Source organism: Struthio camelus, chromosome 6 (genome assembly GCF_040807025.1).
Source record: "Struthio camelus isolate bStrCam1 chromosome 6, bStrCam1.hap1, whole genome shotgun sequence".
Classification (NCBI taxonomy): domain Eukaryota; kingdom Metazoa; phylum Chordata; class Aves; order Struthioniformes; family Struthionidae; genus Struthio; species Struthio camelus.
Genome location: NC_090947.1, coordinates 6404211 through 6422433, shown reverse-complemented (window position 1 = coordinate 6422433; position 18223 = coordinate 6404211). Strand labels below are relative to the sequence as shown.

Below are 18223 nucleotides of genomic sequence, written 5' to 3'. Positions count from 1 at the left end.
GGAGGGAAAGAACAATAATGCTTTTGATAGCAACTCATTGACAGTTTTAGAACAAGCGTTCATTCTCTTTTAATGAGGTCACACAGGTTAGGAGCAGAAAGGCTCAATGTGCTTCCACAAACTAGATGGCACACAACAAAATTAGCTATCTAAAAAAAGAAAAATTATTATTATTTGGCTATTTACTTATGGGCCTGATCCAAAGCTTCTTGAACTCAATAAAAAGCTCCTGCAGATTTCAATTAGCTTTGCATCAAGCCTGATAATGACTGCAATCATTTATTCAAGTTGCTAATTGGTGGATAAATCGACACAATTCCCAATGATCACATTTATAACAACCTTTGCTTAGAAAGGTTTCACTGTACGCTGCAGTCGTCTCTAAAGCTGAAAGGTATATTTAAATAACTTTGTATAGAAGAGCATTTTTTCTAATTTAGTGTGCACTCATATCTAACGGGAGCCATCTCTGATACTGTTCCATTAAAAAAGCTGTGCTAGGAAAAAAAGCAAACTGTTCACTTCAGCAGAGAGCAACGGTAAAACCAACTACTAAAGCACAATCTCTAGCAAGTAACTTTATAGTCATTCATTCTACATTAACTATGTTCATTATGGAGTAAGTTTTATGCATAAACCGTATTTAATATTACAGTGTGTAGTATTAGAGAATTTAAAGCATACATTAGATGAGAGCTCCATGCACCACATTTAGATAAGCGCTCTCCAATTAATTTCCACGAGGCTAACCAGTTTGAAGACGCTCATTTGCCACCTGAACTCTTACACAACCTTAGGAGATACAGTCGGACCGTGCTAAAGGTACGACGGCTGCTGAAGCCTCAAATTGTCCTTGAATCATCTCTTGCAGCCCACCTGCACGTCCAGTCTGTCCCCGAGAACTCTCTCAGGAGCTGTGCTGCTCACAAGCTTCTCGCTCGTAATCACCTACTGCCCCCCTTTCAACGGCGCTCAGCCTGGGACGCTTCCTTCGGTGCGCCCTGCGCGCTCAAGCTGGGACACAGACTTTCCTAACCCTAAACGTGTGGGGGGAAGGTGGGAAGCAAGAGAACACACTCCTTCCAGGTACCCACCCACCTGAGCCCTGCATGAGACAGTACTAGCAAAACAATATAGTCACAACAGGGAATTGTGGGGTTTATGGATTTGTTTAAAATAATAATAATAAAAAAGTCTCCTCCTGTATTTGCAACATTGTACAAACAAGTGAAGCACACAAGGTGAAAGTCTACCCTAGACTTTCTTTGCCAACCTTTGGAAAAGCCTTCTCAGAGGTGGCCTTCCATGTGAATTCTATGTGAATTCACGAAACGTTGGGTGACTACTTCCAGATTCTTAAGTGGCGGCACACACAACAAGATGAGATAATTCGGAGGACCAAGAGTGTAAAATACATTTTGTGTCCTGGACAATTCTGTAGCACTTTCCCCTGACTGAGATCCACTGTCTTCACTTCATCTTCTTCACTGAAATAATCAGAGTCCTACCAAACTCTACTGATTAATATGTTAACGTCAGTTATCACAAACAGGAAATGTTATTACAGACTGAACTCTTCCTGAAGCATTTAACTCCCTCAACAATTTTCAGTATTTTCTCACTGACTTTAATAGCTCAGACACTCAGCTGTACACAGCATTAAATAGTATGGGAAAGATATCTGATGCTCTCATCAGGTATCTTCAGAGTATCATCACCTATTGCAACGTTTCACAAAAGTCACTCAGATATGATGCTGACTAGAATATCTTGGAAGCTGTTCCATGAGCTTCATGTTTGCTGGAACTTGCTTTAAATTATTAGTAATCACTATGTAGGAGGAAAGCAAAACAAGCTGATAGTGACTCAACAAGTACAAAGGATTAATACTTAACATACTAGAACGTGGCTCTAATAATTAGCACGGTCTACAGTTGTTTCTTCATAAGAAACAAACCAAAAAACTTAAAAGGGATGCTCTTTGCTAACAATTCACACCTGGCTGGCTACCATGCAAACAGGTAGTATTTCCAGCACAGAGGCTGGGTCCTGATCCTGCAAATATTTACCTATGTATTTACCTTCATCATTCTGATGAGTCTTATTTGTCACTCAGAGAGGCAATGGGCATATGCCAAAGCATCTGTAGGATCAGGATCTACAACAGGCAAGACAACCAAAAGGCAGGAATTCGAATCCTAGTGGCTTGTCCTCAGATCACACACATTCAGCCAAAGACTCTGAGAAAACTCCCCAAAATCCCAGTCTGATGCCTACCTTGTAAATCACAGCTATTTCAAAAGATGCTGGAGGACTGCACCTGGCTCTAAGGGGCAGTTCTGTCTTGCTCCAGGTGATTTTTAAGATCTTAGTTAGATATCTAACCTGCAACAGAACGCATTTAACTCCAGAGAGGTACTGATCGACGGAGTTAAAAGCAGGAGGATAGCTCTCCACATCTAATGCTGCCTCTCTCAGAAGGTGACAAAACATTAATCCGTTCATATATGTGCGTAGAGAGAGAAAAACACTGTCCCCTTTTAGGACTCAGGAAGTTAACTACCTAAGACACTGTTTTCTGATCAGTCAGAATAATTTGGGCCCTAGCCTATATTCATTAAATATAGTCCATTTAATAAACACAGGTTAGAGTCCATATGCTTCACGGTAGTTTACATTGTGACTGGCTGAAATGAAATTAAATGAATGAGATTTGTTTTCCTCATGAAGTAAAAACAAATTCCATGCATGAAGTTCACCTTAGAGCCATTTACATTCTATTCATTTCTTACACGGTGTTAAATTTCATAAAATATCTTTAAGAATATTTTTTCATCCTGGAAAAAAATTATTTTATATATCTCTCTCTCTATATATATATTCTCTCTATATATATTATAGCCAATATTCAACCAGTTAAATCAAAATAATTCCAAATTTTGCCTTGTGTGCAAATGTCGTGACAAGACTTACAACGCAAGAGGATCGTTCGACAATAGATCCAAGTTTCCATTTGCTCAAGAATCCCATGTTTCAGTAGCTGTGGGCCACTTCCAAAGCACCCAAACTTCGACATCACAGGAAAGGGCAAAGAGGTATCTGATAAGGGAGTCCGGACAACCAATGCGGGAACCTCTTCCCAAATACCGCGTTCTACCAAGTCCTTAAGCACTCCAGAACAGTGAAACTAATGAGACACTATTCTATGAAGTGAAGTTCATCTCAGAGCCATTTTCCATCATCCTTTAACACATCGTCTCTAAGTTTTACGGAGCTTGAAGCAAAGAGGAACCACTGCTCTATGAAATGTGAAGACTATGTTTCTCTATTACTGCTTTTCCATTTGCATACTAAATCTCTAAGGATGGAAGAGAGCCAGTTGCTGTTTCCTTAAATGAAACATTATCATCAGCCTGTTTTAGCTGGTCTGCTGTTTGAAAATGGCAGAGGGCACCAAGAACAAGATGTTTCTCCCCTAGCCAGCAGGGTTTTTTTGTATGGTAGCGAAAGAATACTCATAGGCTAGAGAAGAATCCTGCGCTCTCCAGAAAGTTCACAGGTCCATGTATCTCATAGCAAGATGGGACCAGCGGGACCTCAAAACATAACCCTACTGATTCCCGCATAATTGTCAGGATCGTGCGCTTCTTCAGACGCATTCTGTTCTGTCAGCCCAAAAAATTCCCTGCGTGAAATCTCAAAGGGCTAATATGTCTGGTCAGGAAATACGAAATCCACCTGTTACTAGACTGCTAGGACAGAAGTAGATTTCTCCCCATCACTTGATCCTATTCCACTCCAACTCAGTCAATCAGGGAAAACCAACCAGCGCTGCATCAACTCTACCATCCCCAGGCAAACGCGATTGCCTTTCTTGGCACCATCTCCATTTGCTAAATAATACATGTTTTTTCAGAGCAAGCTTTCTGTGTGGCAGGCAGCAAAAAGAAGCAAACTGCCTCCTGGAACTGCAGGTCACCTACACGTGCGCTCTCTGGCGAGACTGAAGGTAGGCACCAGTTATTCAGGGGAGGTCAGAAGCTTTCCTCCAAGTTTCTAAGGAGCGGATGGTGACAGAAAATGCATGCTTTCCCCTTGCAAGGCTGGCTTTATTCAGCGTTCAAATAATATTCACCCTCAGAATAACGCAAAGCAAGGAAAAGGCCTTGATACAGAAAAAAAATGAAAAACAATACAACAGAAGCCATTAGGATGATGATACAAAGCTCGTAGATTTCGAGCAACTGAAGCTATTCTAGAACAAGAAAAAGTTGGAGGAGCTGAAAACAGAGAGAGACTGTCCCTTAACTGGTTAAATTATTTCACTATTCAGGACTATTCTTGGACTCTTCATCAACACTTCATTCCCACGTGGTGTCATCATCATGGGCTTGATCATCTCTGGATGACTAGGAGAGCTATCCTACCCTGACAGGCAACTATCCAGTTCCATTTACTCCGGCTTTGCTACCTCTTGGCTGCACTACAGCAGGGAGCATGCCAGGGTATGAAGCTATTCAGCGCACAGGACACCCCCACAAACCTCTTCACAACACGAGCAGCAGCAAACGTTGCACCTCTCCTTCACCTTCTGCATTAGCTTCCCACAAAACATTTACCAAACGTTAGGGGCTTAATCCATAGTTTTACAGCCTAGGCCCAAGACACGTCTTACAAACATACCCAAAAACTCCTACCAAGGAAAACTCTGGTCAACGCGTCCCTTCCGTCTGACATAACACATTGTTTTACATTAAAGGCTAAAGCATACTGCAGTTTACAAGGGGGGGCTGTGGCCTGCTGGAGGTTAAGGAACCCTTTCCCTCCGCACCCTCCAGCATGATCACAATTTCATTATCTACTTCAACAACAAAAGGCATTTCTTTAACCTTCACTTTTTTAACTTATATGCAGAGAAACACCAAAATAATAAAAACAAAAACCACAGATCTACCAAAACAGGACTTTGAACTTCATGTAGCTCTCAAATGGCAGAAGAGATGAGAGAACTAATGAAGTAGAGACAGCTGCATAGCTGTGTTTTACCCAATATTGGAAGGTACCCTCATACTACAGTGACTTGTGCCAAAGCCACAAATTCTCTCAAAGCAAAGCAGAACAGGACTTCAAAAGGAGGAGGAAAAGAACTAAAAGACTAAGTTAAAAGTAGGATCACAGCCTGAAAAATCTCAAAGCAAACGTTTCTGACTGGTCAAGGCACAAAACCAAGAAATATCACTTAAAATATACAGCAATATAATTAATCTCCTCTTGTTGGGAGTCTAACAGATGCTTACAATGAACTATATTGCAGCCACAATATGACTGTATTAATGCAAGTTTCAGCCTGATTTCAGGATAACTCAACTGCTTCATCAGCTACATACAATTCATTTGCTTTTTGATACTGTGATCTTACTTCAGGTATCGCCATGCAAGCTTTCCAGAAGGACAATTAGCCCCAATTAAAAGTCTGCTAGTAACCTCACTGGATAGGTCAAGGATGGAAAGGAGGAACACAGTGATCGAAAACAGTCCCAAAAGTGACCTTTCTAAAAAAGGCAGGGCTGCTTTGGTGAAGCAGGGTAGGGGAAGCAGAAGATGCTAGTCTCATCCCACAAGGAGAGGGTTCCAATTTTCAAAGTGGTCAAATCAATGCTTTTCAGGAACACAACGTTCACGGCACATTTACTGCCTTCAGAATTCATATTTGCACAACTGGATTTCTAATACTGGGAGGTTCAAATCAACATAAGGGAGCAGTGCCCTCTCTCTTCTCCCTTTCGTTTGCTCACACTTTGGAACACTTCAGTTGCCTACAAATCTGATCAGAGGCAGACGAGCCAAATTCTCAGATTCTGCAAATCATCGCAGCGCCACTGACGCCCATGGAGCTCATGCCAAGAGACACCAGCAACCAGGTTTCTGGCCTGCTCTCTGCACTGCATCCCTTCAGTAGTTATGACATTTTTCCACCAGTAAGCCAGTCACAGCAAAAAGATTTGGACTGAGCAGTACTTACTGCAGTTTTCAGCTTTTTTATTTCGATGAATCACAGTCTTTTGACTGGGTGTGCTGAAGAGGCTGGTCCAGTTGACAGTGTGGTAGTAACACAAGTTACTGTTGTCGGTTATGTAGATGTTGCCAGCGCTGATTTGCTTCAAGGACTGAAACTGCAAAGAGGTAATGCCTTGCTGCTTTAGGATGAGTAAAGAAAGGCCACTGTCATGAAAACAAAAGTAAAAGAGAACAGGAATCATTGCCAGAAGGTGGAATTTATTATAGCTGGTTGGGAATTTCCCACTGGAATGGTTTTCAAATGGCAAGATGACCTTTTTTTGCAAAACTGAAATTTGGTCAGAATGCTTTCATTTTGGTGTGGTAAAAATGACAACACAAGTATTAGGTGAGCCAATACACACAGTTTTATTGCCTAGAAAATTATGAGCCTCGTGAGAACTGTGATACTTCAAGCTGTGATGCTCACAACACTACGCCAAATGGGTCAGAGCTACTACTGAACTAAGTAACACACAGTTCCATTTCATCCATTAACTTTTTTTTTTTTTTAGTGAAATGCTGTTGTGAAAACTGAAGAAAACATAGAAGTTTTTTGTTTTTGTAAAGAAGATGCAATTAATACTCTGATATTTTATAAGCTAAGGAGAAACGGACAAAGCCATGCACAGTATATTAAAGCCTTCTGTCAGGATTCAAATTAACGTCATTTATAGTAATACGAGAAGAAATTGTTATTTTTAAGGAGACTCTGAGTTCACTTTCTACAATTCATTTTTCTTTTATTGTAATATTGGTTATCTCTTTTCTTCATCAAAGGAATAGCAAATGATTGTCTGTGTAACATGGAAATGACTGCACGTATTTTACGACTGAAAATTAGCGAGGCCAATATCCAGGTTCTGGGCATCCTTTAAGTTAATATATTAAATGATTATAATTGTTTTCCAGCTGTTCTTAATAAAAATTGTTGTTTCCAAACATAATGCCGGGCTGTAATTCAATCGCAGGGTTTCAGTGCTATTCATAATCTGCTTGGGCTGTTGAAGACGTCAGCAAAACACCATGACTGATTTACTCCATTTACGCAATCGGGAACCAGGGGTTGCTGTATATATCACATAGGTATCCTGCGGCACTCTCTCATTATTTCTTGCTGTATTTGCTTCTCTACAAAACCAACTCATCCATATCAGCTTTCACACCAAAAATCACTTGTAAAAATGGAAACAGAGAGCCAACGCAGGCCCCAGCTGCAATGAACGTCACAGATCTCTGAGCGTTCTATGAGCACATGAGCCTGCACTTCAAATCAGAATTCAACGAATCAGTATGAGCTGCCAGATAGCTGAGTTAAGCTCTGTTATTAATTCTTTTTAAGTTATCATCAATAAAGTGTTTTAAAATTGACAGCAGATTATGACGACTGCGCACACCACCATAGAAAGTATTTTTTGGACAATGAGTTAATGGCTACAAGAGCGAAAACGTTTTGATTTTTTTTTTTAATCACTATGTTCAAAAAATATTGCTATCATAAACAAGGGATGAGCAAACAAAAATACTATTAATGAATTCCTTGAACAGGAGAAAACAAATGAATTTATTATGCCTTTCCCAAAGGACGTTGCATTTTATGGTACTAAACAGAGAATCTTTGAATGCTGGTAACACGGCAGAACGATTGCACGGATAGGGAGTACACCTTACCTATACAAAGCTCTTCCACCAATAGTTACCAAGTTAGAAAACACTCTGAAATCTGTCATGTTCTCAGGCCACGACTGTATGTTCAAATACCCTGAAGGAGATAAAAGCAGACAGATGAATGTCCATCATTTCACCCATAAAGTCTGTTTTATCACATACATGCATTAGGATAGGCTCAGCCTTTAACCCAAAGACCGTGCTTGTTTGGGAAAAAGAAATAAGTAGGTAACGAATGCTGCAGAGTGCTGTCTTTGAATTCATCAGTCTGCTCAGCACCGTCTCCTCCAAGAAGGCAAAGAAGGATTATAGCACTGTTACAGCAGCAACCTCAGCACTAGTCCGCTCTCAACATCTATAATTAGGGCAAATCTGAAACATCCAAGATGAAATCTTACAAGGCGTTCCAGCCTTTTCTGAACAAGAGTAGGAAACAGAATGAAGAGTTGCCAGAATTTAGAACATGAGTTTTAAGATGCGCCAGAGACTTGGGATAGAAGTTGCAAAATCTATTCTGATGCATTAGAAGGTAACAGAACTTTCTCTAAACAAAGAGCGCACATCCACTGGTGTATGTGTCTGAGGACAGTTCTTCACTGAAGAACACTGTTATGCACAAATAGCAAGTGAAACTATTTTGTGTTAGACAGACACCTACAGAGTGCTATTCCCTATGATTTTGTTTCAGTACAGGACTTAAATGCAGTACCTCCTTCAGCATAGGGGTAGTTCCACTTAAGTATTAGAGCTGAGACTGTCAATTAGAGGATATGCTTAAAGAATGTCAATGGTTATAGGTAACCAGGTGCCAAATTATCTGTGACATTAATTAGGGAGAGATTCAGAGCTTATTTTCATTTTTATAATCCCACTGTCTCACTGAAATCATTCTGGATGATGACAGACAATTCACATCCTTTGAAAGGTGAAGCAAGTGGGAGTGAACTCATTTCAAATGCCAAACACTTGCTGAGCTCCCCTCAGCTACGGTTGTGCTGCAGTGGCCAAAGATTTTTTTTGAGTGCCAATAACTTCCTTTGTATTTCCCTATCCGTACACAATCAGTAATCAACTGAGAACTCAAAGCTGTCAGTATCTTCCCGCCTGTCCCCCCAAACACTGAAACAACAGCAAGCAAGGTGCAAACTCTTGTCAGGAAGTACAGACTTCTAGCTATATGACCCTGCTGAAATGTCACAAAAGATGGGAGGGGCTACTACGTCACCCATTATACTTTGATCTTAAATTACGTAAGCTAGATTTGCAGCATCATCTGCTGCCAGATCAAAAGAAGTAACTGCAAAAATAGACTTGCTTGTCTTTTTTCCCTAGGCCTTTTTCAAATGCTTTCAAGGGAAGACAATGGTTTCTCACATTACAGCACCTTTTTCCTCACTAGTCACCCCTTGTAATACTGGCCCCATTTTGCTGGCATGGAGCCAAGCCCTATCTCCCACTTAACAGGAAGGTCTTGGTTTTCTGATGTTTCTATGCAAACCTCCCAGATGTAATGGGACATTCTGTATTCATGAGAACAAAGACAACACACTTGCGAATAACAACTGATACTGAAGTTATTGAGTATTACACTTCTATCAAATTTCTGGCACAGTCAGTTTAAAGAAAAAAGCATCCTGTGTTCTTCAAAAAAAAAAAAAGCCAACAAATGTCTGCCATGAATGCAAAATGAGAAAGAGATGAGAAAGATTATATGGCATCAGAAGTGTGTGTTACCTGTTATCTCTCTCACTGTTTGGAAGATATTTAATTTCTCTGGATTGATTGCAGCAATTGTGTGATACGGGTCCCTGAAAGATTAAAAGAACAAAACGTGATGCTCTGAATGAGGAAATAGAAAAAAAGTCAAGTTCACAAAGCTACGCCACACAGAAGCAGTATTCAGAAGGTCACCACTTTGCTTTCAGGCAACATATGCCCCAGAGGATCTTCCAGTTTCTTTAGACTGTCGATCCTGCCGAATCTGCATCTAACTTCTCCCACGTCTTCCTCATGGGAAATGATGGCGCTCAGTATCTTTGAGGATCAAACCATTAATATTTAAGTAAATATTTATGTTTGTTGAAAATTAATGGATTCCAAACAACCATGGACGATATCCCTAAAGGAAAGACGCTCATTTTCAAAAATTTTTTTTCAAGACTAGCTCGAATGGTGCAGTTGCAATACCCTACAACTAGGATTGACAAACTGCTACTAAAACGAGAAGCAAGCTATAAGCGAAACAAAACTAAAACCATGCCAGCAGTGCCTGACATGTGACATTAGAAGGGCGCACTTTTTATAAGGTGTTGAACGGGGACCATCAAAAAGTGCAGATCCTTGTCAAGCCCCTCAGATTTTTCATGTGAGAACTGAAATACCTCCCTCAAACATTAAAATCTCTAAGTTAGGTATGCCACATTATAAAAACCTGAAGCTGACCTCGATTAAGAGTGCCATCATTTAGCAAACACGTTTTTAAAAAATTTGAAAGGAGCAAGGAGCATTCTCCTGGAAAGTGTCCACCATGAGGAAATATAGTACACCATGACTCCCTCCCTACGTAAGAAGCCCACTGGAAGATTAACCCAAACAAAAAGTCTTTCAAAAAAATCCAAAAAAGGGTTCTTCTATAACATCATGACATGATATTTTTGTGGGTTTTCTGACGGTAGAAAACCACCTCGGGAAAGGTGGAGCATGCCTGTCCCTCTCTCCTTCCGTTTTCCAAGAGACATCGTGTTTGGAATTGGAACGTGCAGGTAACCAACCAGGCTGTCTTTGGAGACACAGAGACAGAGGCGGCAGAAGTCTGGGGTGAGAGACTGGTGTCGCTTCTAACCGCTGTGGAGCTGCCTCCCGGTTAGCAGGAGCAAAAAGAGTTTCTGAATCTTAACGTTAAGCCTCGTGGAGCACAGAAGCATCACATGCTTCATTTCAACAACTTGGGGCTCTCAGAAAACTAGATGACAAGTTTTGACTGTCGAAAATATGCTTGCCACGTTGCTTTTAAAATTCATTATTAAAAATGCAAAAGCCTTGCTTGTACTGAACATGAGGTCACTGAATTTAACCTTCAAATCCCAAGTTGAGGCAGTCTTTTAAGATATACATTTAAACCCTTAAACAGTCAACACGTCCGATACAGCTGTTTTATCAACATACAAAACCACAGAATAACGCGGTCATCTATTACCATTCTTATTAGCAGAGCCAGATTTTTCAAGATTTCTCAGTAGAACAGGCATAACTGAATTTTACAGCCCCAAGAAGGAGAGCTGCAGCTCCTCCTGAAACCAGAGAGGGACAAGTAAGGGGAGGACGAAAGCTGGCGAGTGCTGGGGAACTGGGCTGGTTGCTCCTGCTGCTGTTGGGGGAAGAAGGAGACAGCATTGCTGAAAGCTTGGACTGTCCTTAAACTACAGCTCTCCTTGGTATATTCCCCTGCTTCAGAGGCAGCAATACCAGGGGAAGGTAGCTTGGCTTTTTAGGACCTCAATCTAAGGAAAACAGGTAGTAGAGAGAAGGCTACATCCCAGCTATATAGGTCTACCCATTTTCTAGCCAATGTGTTTTCTGCCTCCGTTTCAGGCAGCAGGTATGCAACTTAATGACTTCAACAGAGTACTACCGTAAAAGAATGAGTATTACTGACTCACCGAAACCTAGGCCTACCTTCATCCCACTTCACTTCAAGGCACTAATCAAAGTCCCTAAGGAACCTCTTGATTCTAGGCTCCCTCCATCTTTAGGGCATAGAAAGGGACATATCCTGAGGGCGAGTCCCGACACCTAACGTTCGAATCACGCTCCGAAGGTACCCATCACTGACTGCAGAATATTACTCTACTCCTCATACACACACCTCAGCTCCATGTCCAAATTTAGATTGTATGGATCTTATCCCAGAATTGTAACCAAATCTGTACATGGAAAGACACACACTGACGTTAGCAGTTCTGCCATGGCTCTGTGTTACTTTAGCAACTGATACAAGCAAAAGTATATAGAAACAATTCATAATTACGTACTTGGTATGTAAACAATTATAAATAATTGTGCATGCAAACAATTCCTAATCATTTAGTTTGCCTATATACTGTTATGATAAACAGAGACTTGAGGTTCAAGTATTTAGGAAAGGGAAGGATAGCATACAAATTGGTATATTGCAGGATCAACTGCAATTGCACAGCTACCACTAAAGCTGCTCTCTGCCACTACAAAACACCTTTCGCTTCCCCATAGACCACTGGACTATAAAACCCTGCAATCTGAAATGTTGAAAGTTCGTATTTTTTAAAGCTACATTTCACTGAGTATATGAATTGATGTCAAAAGTTAATTAAAAGTGCAAGCAGAAATATGTATTGTTGTTGTTACTAGTGCCATTTTAAAATTTCCTTTCCATAATATTATTTATTTGCAAAATGTAATAACAATTTTAAACAAAAAGCTGTTCCAGATATATAAAATTATTTTAATTAGTTCTCAAATATCCTTCTCTTCTTGTAATAACATAAGTTATTGCTGTGGAAAAATTTAGGTTTTCAGAACTCTGTGTCCTGATACTCCTGGTTGGAGTCAATTTCTGTCACAAAGAATGAGAGACTAAATGTTACATAGTTCCAGCTTAAGCGTCCTAAGCTTATACTCTTCTATTAAAATGAAACAAAATATTTGAATTCCCTGCTTTACAGTTCATAATTTACATCTTTTGAGACGAATATAGTTTTATTCCAAGTTGGTTTTGCCCTTAATTTAGGTAGACTGGTTAAGGTTACTTGTCTCATAACTTTGTAATTAGTATAACATACCTTTTGCAGCTAATGCCTAGTACTAAAAATTGCATTTCACTTAATGCACCAAGTAATCCACATGGACTGCTCAAGTTATCTAGCCACTCGCGTTGCACTTACTAACATACTTCCTGAAATAGGAGGTTTAAACACATTCACGGCCAGCTTCTTGGGTGGTCATCGGAGCACACCAGAAAGCGTGAAGGCCCGAGTACTGTCTCCGGCATGACCTTCTCCAGTGCTTCCCCAAGTCAGAAGCGGCATTTTCTTACACCACTTGGACCAAAGCCCTTCTCCTTCCCTATGCTTTATTTTATGCCACAATTAACTGTTCACGCTATACTCCCCGCTTTACAGAGGAGGAGACCAGCTACACAGTTAAACCTCACACTCGCTGGCCTTTGAGAATCACAGAGCTGTAGTGCCCCAGTCGAGGGGCTTTTCTACTGTCTTCTGCATGGTTTGAGTCAAGCGGTAGGCAAAGAAGCATTACAACCAATCACTGTATCAAATCAAGGAAACAAGCCATTTCTTTCCACCTCACTTAGTAAGTAAGTTTGAACCGTGCAGCCTAGCATCAACCACTTCATTATCTAAACATATCTGAATCTATAGAAAGGCTAATGAAACATCTGCTGACATTAGCCCTGCTGGAATTCCATTTCAGCTCAGTCTGCAGAAGTTCAGTTAACCACGCTTTCGCTATTCCACAACGCTGCAAACATGGAGCTGGTCAGAGAACTGTACTAAGGCCTTAAACGTTGCCAGCCAGCTGCATCTAATGTTGAAAGCTCTGAGGAGCCTACAAGAGCAGGTTAAAACATGAAGCCTCTGCAGTGATAGAAGTTAATTGCATACGTGACGTTGTTAGCGTACCACGCCAACACTAAAATTCAAGGGTTTCAACTTATTCATGCTTTTAAAAGATTTTCAAGATTTTGCTCATTTTAATGGGTCCTGAAATACCTCAAAGCATAGCACGTAATTCACCACGGCCAATTACATGAAGGCTGAACTAGGAGGAAGATGTAACCATATTTGTGTTCTCATAACGACAGAAAGAGGACAATGAAAGAAAATGGCTAGTTGCACTGGACATCATCTGCCCATCAAAACAGAATACGTTTGCTTCCCCCGACCCATCCCGTTCTTGTGGTGTTGAACCATGCGTTCACTTTTGCTATAACGGCAAACACACAGTGCATCCAAATGTAAACAGTAAGACACTAGTTATGTGGCTGGTATCTCTTTCTTCAGAGAGAGAAATTGGTGAGACTTTCAAATATTGGTTCTCTATCTCCATGTTTACAGCCATGATTAAGATTTATTCAATACACTGACATACTGAAACCAAAACACTGCATCTAAATACCACCAAGTTGTGCGGATCTCTACAACTGAAATTTGAATATATACTTCAAAACTGACTGTTTGTTGTTAGGTTCAAAGACGAGAGGGCAGCTTTTCTGCATGTTTATGCGGTGATACTCCCTCAGGCTATGGCAATTTACGCCAGGTGAGGTGCACTCTCCACATTCTGCACACTAGGTCACTGGTTATACAAAATTTAAAACAAACTAATGGAAAGTAACTTTCCTTTCTCCCTTCTCCTCTAAATAGCCGTTATCGTAGCCCAACACAAAGATCTCAGAGTAACCACAGATCCCAGTTGTCTCTTCTGTTTCCAGCAGTCTACCTCATCCTTTCTTTTTCTTTTCACAGAAACTGAACTATAAGTATCAGGTTAGGAGTATTCCTTCACAACGGAAGGCAGAAAACTAATTTATCCTGGATCTGCTATTCAGCGAAAGAAACCTGCAGCCATAATTAAGAGGTGGACACAATCTGTTTCAGCTGGCACCATGACACAGCATCTTAAAATTTTGTCACTTACCCATGAATCCCAGTAACAAGAAAGATAAGGTTGCCATTGATCTTGGTACAGTTTATGAACTTGTCAATGTTGCTGGAATCCACCGTCTGAGCTGACACTAAACTCCCTGTTCCAATGCCATCACACGCTGCCAAAACAAGGAGTTTGTGTAAAGAAATAGGAAAAACAATTACTGAATCAGCACATGCTGGCCTTCCAGATACCAGTCTTCATTTCTTCCAAAGATAAAGTAAGAACAATGTGTTAAAAAGGCATTCTTTACACCATATTCTCAAATAAGCACGTGCAAATTTTTAAAGCAAGAAATATGCTTGAGTGCTGTGTACCTGCCACAGAAAGGTACCCTGGCAAACAGGTTAAGGTGTTTCACACTGGATCCAAACACAGTTATGAACCCACAAACTCCCACTCAAGCCAGCTGTAAACATATCTGATGACCTAGCTCAGACTAGGCCAGCCATATCGTTTCTTTGTGCATTGCTCATGGCAGAAACTGAGGGGTCCTAATATTCCTAGCCCAGTAGGCCACCTTCACTCAGACGGACCTGTGAACGTAATCATTCACATGCCACAAAGTCCTTCAGAGAGGAAATATAAAGAAATATTTTCTCATCACCCCGTTAAATAAATGAGTGGGGCCTGGAGAAACTTTGGTACCCTGTGAAGAAACTTCTCTGTGTGGCCTTTGTAACTCTGAAGTTGCATACTCTGGGAAACGTGATGCATCCAGGAACAATACTTTCCCAACTTCATCAGACAACATTTCTCTCTCTCTTACCGGACTCCTTCAATGGTAGCAAACAGCAGCACACCTGAACCCTTTATATACAAGTGATAACTCTCCTCCTTCCCCTTGGGTAAGGGGAAGGGCCTGACAGGAACACTAGATGCATATTTTTATGCGTGAAATGCTATGCCTCTGCAAGAAAGTTCTTTACCACAACCAGACCGAGGAGTTGAACCCTGCATTTACACAGAATTCAGTATGTCACTACCCAGCCTCGACAGAACCCCGAGCTTGTTTCAGCCAGATAGAGTGACTGATGATTTTCTGGGTTTTAAGTAGTTTCATCGTGAATTCTTTTCCAGATATGCCTTACACTAGCACTTAAAATGGCATAAGCCCACGTAGAAAAAACCAACAGTGCTTTGCTTCCAAGACCTTCAAACTGGAGGCAGAAAGTCCCCATAAGGGAGCTTGGGACAGCAAAGTACTCTATCTATTTCAGTCTTTTCATCAGCACCATTACATAAAAAACTTTGTCTAGGTTTAAGAATACTTAGCAAGGAGATAGAAGATTCTGTGAAAAGAGAGATGCTTTTAGAGAACAGAGTAAATAAACGGAGAGCTAATGTTACACTGACAAGCTATGAGACACACCGTACGCTGAAGCCAGGGTTTTAGTAGCGTCCCCCTTTCGTATGGCAAAAGGAGAGCTCTAAAACAACTCTAGGAAAGACTTATCCATAAAATAGCAAAATAAAAAATCCCTTCAGATTTCTCTCAAACCAACAAAGAACATCCCCTCTCATTTTTTCCAAAGCAAGAGTATGGTTTTGATTGCATTACCATTGCAACTTAATAAATTTTCATTGCACTATATCTAGGAATACGCTTCACATGCAGGTTACGTAGTTCAAAGGTCTGTGGATACCCAACGGCTGTTAATATCAAGTATTCTGCAGCTTACTCATGGAGAATATTTAATGTCAAAACAACATCCTACTTTGCTCTAGTAGAGCACAGACAACATTCAAAAAAAGCTATACTAAATCACTGCCTACCTTTAGGACAAATGTCAGTGCAGGGCTTGCACATCTTTATACCATTTTCTTCAACCTCCATCTTGGAGCTTGGACATGCACGAACACAAGAGCTCGAATCTACCACAAAGTTGTCTGAAAAGAAGAAGAAAATATTGACAGAAAGTGATTCACTGGACTAAGTAATACTGGGACATGTGTTTTTGGCTTCTATGCCAGTACATATTATTCTTTGCTTCAGCACTTACACATTAACATGTCATGTTCAATGTTTTCAAAAGCACCTAAGTAGGAAAATTAGCCATGTCTTTCTGCTGACCATGAAAATCCATGAATTATCAGTCCCTGTCCCCCTCCTCCCCAGGTGGGTTTTATTAACAAGGTTGTTAGAGGTAACAACAGCTACAGAAATAGGAGAGAAATAAAACAAGATGCTCTATCCTCTTTCACACATACAAAAACATATACATCTGGGATACAATACCGCAGGAGACGATGACAATTACTTCATTTTTGCCTCGTAAAACAACAGTCAAAGGGGGTTACACTTTAGTAAAATATTTTATCTTGCTTAAAAAAAAAAAAACCCAAACCATAACTTCTATTGGAGACAAAGTAAACTTTGATAGTCACAGCCTAATTCTACTGTCAATCTGAACTTCTCCATGGAGTTTCAAAATTTGGATTTCGCTGTGGGCTGAATTATGGTTCTATTGGTTATAAATTACCCATTCTTTTTAGACATAATTTAACTATGAAATAATCAATGTGCACTACCACTGTAAACCTTGCTGGGAATGAAAGGGAGAGCAAGAACACTGTCCACCCTTTATTTTGCATTCTGACACTACAGTATCAAAGACTGACAACGAGGGCCTTCTAAAAAAATTTTTGTGTTGTCTTCAAGCTGGGTATCTCAGAAGCATGTTTTGAGCACGCATGGGTTCATTGTTTTTTAAATCTTTGATCACCTTCCAAGATAATAATCTGGCATCCCTCCCTTGCTACAACAATTTTACTCTGGAGTTTTAAGACTGCGTTGCTGCCAGTATTGCATGGTTTTCCCTTACCAGGACAGAACTGCTCAGAAAATGGTTATGATAACTTCTGTTCCAACAAGTATTATTCCAAATTAAGAAAAGGGCAACAACATCACAAAAGTATTTGGTGCTAGCTGTGTGCTGTTATTTTTCTGGAATTAAAATTTGTATCTTTTACAATGCCACCATTTAATATGGCTTTTGGCACTATTTTAACAGGTTTAACACTTTCAAAATGACAAGTGCTGATCAAAAGCATAAATGTAACAAGTGGCTGTCATGCAGAACAGAAAGCTAGTGAATTCCTTTTTTGTAAACCATCACTCTAGTATAGGGCACTTGGTCATTTGTTAATTTAAAAGAATGACATTTGCAGGTGCCAACACTTTCCGCGTTATTACAGGCAGCAAGCACATGTGGAGTGAGTGACACAGCTAACAGCACTTACGCGGGCACTTTTTGACACAAAATGCTCCATAGGTGTACTTGGCATTGTGATTATGCTCCAGTTGGAAGGTGGTAGGATTGTACACAAACGTCTGGGGGCACTGTGTGACACATGCTCCGCTATCATTGAAATTCATGCAGGCCTGCAAAGCAAGGGAGGAAGAAAAAAATAGCTGCTTTTAGATTTACTTAGTTTAAAACAGAGTCTTGATTGTTCAGCACTAGTGTTGAGAAGTAGCAACAATGAGGAACGGGATATGCAGTTTTCTAACCTTCATTTCGGCTACTGAGATTTCTTGCTAGGACCTTGGCAAATATATGACACATTAAAGGGAGCTCAGAGAGACCCCCTTCAACACTGAAACACAGTGTTACCACACTTCCTACAAAAACATAACAAAATTGTAATTTGTTTCATAACTATTGTTACTACTAGTAATCAACTAATTCACTACTGGATAGGGCATTCTAAAACTGCCAAGAGTGAACAGCTATTTATCATAGTTGGTCTAAACAAATGCTAATGATTTGTTCCTTAGAGGTCCAACCTTTTG

General features: G+C 40.3%; 1 protein-coding gene across 3 annotated transcripts in view; it reads right to left on the bottom strand.

The window, feature by feature from the left end:
* Positions 1–18223, bottom strand: part of ERBB4 (erb-b2 receptor tyrosine kinase 4) — a 597238-nt gene that overhangs the window by 162969 nt on the left and 416046 nt on the right. For all 3 annotated transcript variants that reach the window (XM_068947909.1, XM_068947910.1, XM_068947911.1), the window contains exons 7-12: positions 17671–17812; positions 16204–16317; positions 14419–14545; positions 9460–9533; positions 7729–7819; positions 6023–6222 (exon numbers count right to left, since the gene is read on the bottom strand). In XM_068947909.1, coding sequence (XP_068804010.1) covers positions 6023–6222; positions 7729–7819; positions 9460–9533; positions 14419–14545; positions 16204–16317; positions 17671–17812 — 748 coding nt within the window. The remainder of the gene's footprint in view (positions 1–6022; positions 6223–7728; positions 7820–9459; positions 9534–14418; positions 14546–16203; positions 16318–17670; positions 17813–18223) is intronic.